Source organism: Lynx canadensis, chromosome A1, assembly GCF_007474595.2.
Source record: "Lynx canadensis isolate LIC74 chromosome A1, mLynCan4.pri.v2, whole genome shotgun sequence".
Lineage (NCBI taxonomy): Eukaryota > Metazoa > Chordata > Mammalia > Carnivora > Felidae > Lynx > Lynx canadensis.
This window is the reverse complement of record NC_044303.2, coordinates 193,798,589-193,804,588: the sequence shown is the minus strand read 5'-3', so window position 1 is coordinate 193,804,588 and position 6,000 is coordinate 193,798,589. Positions and strand designations below refer to the sequence as shown.

The window sequence follows — 6,000 nt, the reverse complement described above, 5'->3', positions numbered from 1 at the left end:
TTTCAAATAGAAATTTAGATTAAAAACAAGTACAAAGGAGAGGGTCCTCATTCGGGGTAGGACAGACAAGACTTGTTCCCTGACTGTAGGACTAGAAAATCCACATTTGTGCATCAACACTGACTTCAGACTTCTGTGAATGCCAGCCATATGATTACAGTTTCAGACTTCAGAAGCCCGTCAATCTAGGTTATCTCTGCCTTGAAAAAAAAACCAAAAACTATCAACAGCAAGTAAGGTAAATATAACTTATCGTTAACACATCTGCAAGGTATTATATAAAGAAAAAACAAGAATTGGTTGGTAGACGTTTCATTTCTTTTGGACCAAATTAATGAAGTCTCTTTTAATCCTAGACTTTAAAGATCCCAATACTAGGAAAAGAAGCACTTTACCCCAGTAATAACTACACATCGGTGTTCAGTGAATTGGGAAGGAGGGAGCATAGCACATATAAAGACACAGCAGTGAACCTTAGACACCAAAGAACTTAAAAGAAATAGCACCAAGAGACTACGTATCATCACAGAATAATGAAGCACACACCATCCAATAATCATCCCCATAATCCAATAGGTTCCAAAGTATCCCCTGAATTTACCTTTTCACCTGCCAATGAATTTTTATGCTCTTATTTTTCTGTCTGTACTCAATCAATGAACTTTCATTCTTTCTCATTATATTTCAGGTGAAAGGCAATTGTTACTCAGAATTAATTGGTCCTTTCATCACTGTTTCACCGATGGTCCCCTAAATCCATTAAAAAACATTTGGGTGGGTGGGGGAAGCTGATGAAAGGGATAAGTAAGAAAAAAGAGGCAAATAGTCACATCTGCCTTTTGGAAGGTCTAATCTAAAACTGGTCAAAATCAGGATATGCACATACAAAGAGTCACTGCTCTGTCCCCCGTATCTGTATCTCTCTTCTTGAAAGAAAATCCTTAGCTAGGTTTCTAGACTGGGAAGTAAAAACTGTAAACTGCCATTGTACAAGAGTACGGATGGGTGGTTGGCAGTGTGGCCATTTCCTAAACCTCGCTCAAGGAATACCCTACTCAGAGGATCCAGGTTCAGACACAGCAACTGGGCTTGAGGCAACAAACCAGGACTGGGAACACCAGCTTTATTAGCTGCAGGCAACTGTTTTTTGTTTTGTTTTTCTGAAATTTCAGCATTACATTTGGGAAGGGTGAAATTTATCTAAAAAAAGGAATGTTCAAAAACTTTTCTGATCATGTTAGAACAGAATATAAGCACAGTAAAATCTTAGTGCTGTTGGTGTAACTTTTTAGCTCAAGTCTATTTCCTCCTCACTTACAACCTGCCTCCTACCCCCAAATACAGCGATTATACAGAAACAGTGTTGAGATCAGTCAACTCTAATTAGATCAAGCGCTAATAAGAGCTTTGCTTTGCTATTTCTTTGGTTTGAAAAAGATACTGGGGCTCATGTATGGAAAAGTGAAATGACTGACCAACACAGTTATTTTATTTAAAGGTTTTAGAAGATGAGCAGTAGCACTCAGAAAAATTACCTCCAACCACAAAGCTGGAGACTTCTTTTTTAAAAAGAGTGGACACCAAATAACTTTTAGGAAGATAACACCGTATTAGCCTCTTACATTGTTGAAGAGAGCAAAAGAAGGCTTAAGATCTGAAGGATAAAAGCTGTATTTATAAACATGCTAAGGAACACATTAAAACAAAACAAAAAAGATTAAAGAAAACCAAATTGTGTCGTACAGGTTAAATCCTGTTATAAATGAACATCATCTCTATGGGACTGTATAGTCCCCTTCAGCAATGTTCAAATAATGAAAACCCCATTACTGAAAGAACTTCCATACTCCTTTGGAGCTGGCATTACAGAATTTCTCCTGCACATAACGTGTGCGTGAGAAACATCCTGGAGGGACTCGGAATACCGATCCCTGCAAACACGAAACTGTTTCTCTAAGGTGCACTTATTGGTCTGGAACCCAGGCGAGTGGGGCTCAATTATAACTGAAGCCTGTCACCTCAGGGTAGGAGAACAATTTGAAGCCAAAGGGCACTTTGCTGTAGTTAATTCATGTGGCTTCAAGTACATTTCCTCAGTACCAAATACCTACTGAGAATTCAAGAGCACGTGAAACTTCCTAACAAATTCCAAGAATTTAGGCAATTAAAGGTGATCATTACAGTTTCTATATACCGTTTTCTCAAAGCCACAGATTTTATTATAGAAAGGAGAAAGGACATGGCATTAATAGATCGAGCACATGAATTCTAGAATACTAAATTGTTCTTTCTCTTGCTTCAAACCAATTATATCCGTGGGCTGCAAAATCATATATAACCATGACAAAACTATTAGTGTTTCGCATCATGTCCAAGAAAGACCAATATTTTTGCCTGAATATTCCATTAACCTTTATCTAGAGCTATCATTCTTAAACTTTCTATAAAAGTTTATTTTCAAATAATTTAATAATTGTAACAGCTCGGAAGAGCAGTGTGAAGACCTGAATACTTCAGCCAAGCAGGGAAGGCAGCAAACCTTTGAATACTTGCTTTTCTGCCAAAGTCCTATACACTAAAAATAATCCTTTCTCTTTCGCTTTTTCAGGGGTACCCAAGAGAGAGTGGCATTCTTGGCCATTACAAGTTTTGGGTTGAGTCTTCTCTGTTCTTCAACGTTCTGACGAAGGTCCTGAGCCTGCAGCTCATGCCTCTGGTAATTCGGTCTTGTTCTCAATGAGAGAGATCTCCAGCACAGGTAAGAGCAGCTGAAAGGCATCCTGAATATAGGAAGCACTGTTTGATGCCTGTCAAGATTGAAAAATAAATAAATAAATAAATAAATAAATAAATAAATAAATAGCACAGTCGCTTAAAAGGGAAAATATACCAAAAGACAACAAGAAAACAGATTCACTTTTACAATTTAAGTGAATGTGTAGCCTGACAAATAAAAGCACAAACTAACCACGTTAATAAAAGCCACAGAAGAAAGAACGATCTAGGTCTTAGGATATGACAGTACCAAAAAACAATGTTAGCATTTCTGTCCAACTTGTCCATCAGAAATGGTAGCTGTTTTTTGACATCCTGCTCAATTCGGCATTTGAAGCTTATTTATTCCTTTACTAACTGGGCAGATTCTGTCACAGCATTTTAGTCAATCCCTCAGTGGATTTTACAAGGCTTTGAATATTACACCAATCAGATTTCCAGTCCATTATGACAGCTCTTCTTTCGTGGACTCAACACAATTAATGAATACAAGATAGGTACTACAAATAGGAAAAAAATGTTCCTATTTGTTCAGTTTGAAACTGCTTTTAAAGATGATACAGTGTAGATATATTTCCATCTAGTACAAGAGACATATTTATGAGAAGCATTACAGAATCACCATGCTCAGAGTTTGCCAGACTTCACTTGTATCTGACAAGTTCTGATCTTCCAGAATAATAGAGACTTCATCACATTAAGATAAAGACGCATAATTTCAAGGACAAGAGTGTTTCAAATGTGTAAACAAGAACAATCAAGTCCAAATAGCAATAAGGAACACCCATCAAATGAGTTTACCTTTTTTTGGATTTATCAATAGCATGTACTCCTATTTAAACTTTAATGTGACATTTGCTGCCAAATTTTCCAACCAAAATAGACCCCAGAGATCATCTAGTTAAATCTCTTACAATGCACATAAAGATAAGAAGACTGTCAAGAAGGTAAATGCCTGGTCCAAGGTCATACAGCAAATCAGGAAAGATCCTGGACCAGACTCCTGGTTTGCAAACTTCTCACCTATACCACTCTCCCATCTACTAAATCACAAACTTTAAAAAAAAAAAACAACTAAGTGAGCAGAATAATTACTCTGATATTCAAGAAAAGCTGTGTAGTTAAGGAATTAAAAAGCATTTCCTGAGTGATAATTTTAAAAGAATTTAAAACTAAAGAAGTAACAGTCTAGTAGTTAAAAATTATTTTCAATACATGATTAAAACCTAACCAATTATCTCCCCCAACTTACATAAATACATTTTAAACAGATCATCAAATGTCTAAATTGTTGGCACCATTTACAAAATAGAGTTTTTAACACATGGAATACAGAAAGTGTCACACAAGCAGGCAATAATCGATCATGTGATCTTCTGACAAACCCCTTCCCAGGGGACTTAAACCACCCACCTCCTTAAATCGAATAGACTGATGAGGATTATGTGAACACAGGTACCTTTGACAAAACAAGGCAAATTTCTTGGCAAGGAAACGACACAACAAAATGTTTTGTTTTGTAACAAATCTCCCCTGTATAAATGTTAGTCCTTTGAGAAGCAGTGTTTGCCTGTTTGCAATTTTCAGCCCTTCAAGTTTACCCCACTGGTCCAGAGAAGGTGTTTTGTTACTAAGGATTGTCCATCAACTGCCAATGGATAAACTAAATAATGACAGGCTACTGCTTCCTTGAACTTTACACAGCAGCTTCATCTTTATGCTTTGTAAATAATGAACAGGGATAGGCATTTGGTCCTATCTGTATCAACACCATTTTGGTCATATCTGTATCAACATGGCTAAACTACCAATCTGGTGAAAAAAACAAAAATGCCAAAAAATAAAGACTTAAGAAGAGTGGATTAATAATACATAATGCCCTAAAAGTTAGAGACTTACACATAATTACTACTAACCTCTAGAAATACAGCAGTGATTAGGGGATTAAGGATGTCTGCCTTTTCTTGGACCTAGAATAAAGGATACAGTATTAAGTGAGCACAGCAAATTAAAAGATATATATATATATATATATATATATATATATATACACATATATATACACAGTAGGCAGACTGTGATCCCACTTTGAAAATTACACACACACGTATACATACACACCCATAACATAAGTATAGAAAATGTCTGGACTGAGAAAGAGCAAAATATCATCTCTAAAAGTGCTTTTAATTTCCTTCTTTAGGGACACCTGGGTGGCTGGGTTAAGTGTCCAAATTCGACTCAGGTCACGATCTCACAGTCTGTGGGGTCAAACCCCGCATGGTGCTCTGCAATGACAGCTCAGAGCCTGGAGCCTGCTTCAGATCGTGTGTCTCCCTCTCTCTGTGCCCCTCCTGCACTCATGCACTGTCTCTCTTTCAAAAATAAGTAAGCATTAAAAAAAATTAAAGGAGCTCCTGGATGGCTCAGTCAGTTAAGTATCCGACTTCAGCTCATGTCATGATCTCTTACGGTTCATGAATTCGAGCCCCACATCCGACTCTGGGCTGACAGCTCAGAGCCTGGAGCCTGCTTCGGATTCTGTGTCTCCCTCTCTCTCTGCCCCTCTCCCGGTCGTGCTCTGTCTCTTTCTCTCTCTCAAAAATAAATAAACATTAGAAAAAAAATTTGTTTTTAATTTCCTTTATATCTTCCCGTGCCATCCAATTGAGAGTTTACTCCTTTGTAGTTTTTTATTGACTTTAAAAAGTATCTTCATTTTGGAAGAAAGGGTAGAAATGATGAAACATGTGACCAGAAAACTTTAGAACAAATTTAAAACAAAATATGCAGATATGCATATGTAACATGCGCTCAAAATACTCAATGGTTTTTAAGATGGGCGTCTGTAAAACATGGAAATAACTAATGCAAATTTAATATTCGCATGTGCTAGCACCTTATATTTGACTCGCTGGGTTAAAGTATCTTTATGAAACACATGGAAAGATTCAGCCAGCTCCCACGATTAACTTCAAGAATCCCAGAAGCTCTATTAAAGACAATATTAAGGGGGGGCGCCTGGGTGGCGCAGTCGGTTAAGCGTCCGACTTCAGCCAGGTCACGATCTCGCGCTCCGTGAGTTCGAGCCCCGCGTCGGGCTCTGGGCTGATGGCTCAGAGCCTGGAGCCTGTTTCCGATTCTGTGTCTCCCTCTCTCTCTGCCCCTCCCCCGTTCATGCTCTGTCTCTCTCTGTCCCAAAAATAAATAAATGTTGAAAAAAAA

At 37.7% G+C, this 6,000-nt stretch overlaps 1 protein-coding gene across 2 annotated transcripts in view; it reads right to left on the bottom strand.

The window, feature by feature from the left end:
• Positions 1 to 234: 234 nt before the first annotated feature.
• FAM114A2 (family with sequence similarity 114 member A2) overlaps positions 235 to 6,000 on the bottom strand; it is a 33,943-nt gene continuing 28,177 nt past the window's right edge. For both annotated transcript variants that reach the window (XM_030328753.1, XM_030328763.1), the window contains exons 13-14: positions 4,692 to 4,745; positions 235 to 2,807 (exon numbers count right to left, since the gene is read on the bottom strand). In XM_030328753.1, coding sequence (XP_030184613.1) covers positions 2,706 to 2,807; positions 4,692 to 4,745 — 156 coding nt within the window. In that variant the 3' untranslated portion in view covers positions 235 to 2,705. The remainder of the gene's footprint in view (positions 2,808 to 4,691; positions 4,746 to 6,000) is intronic.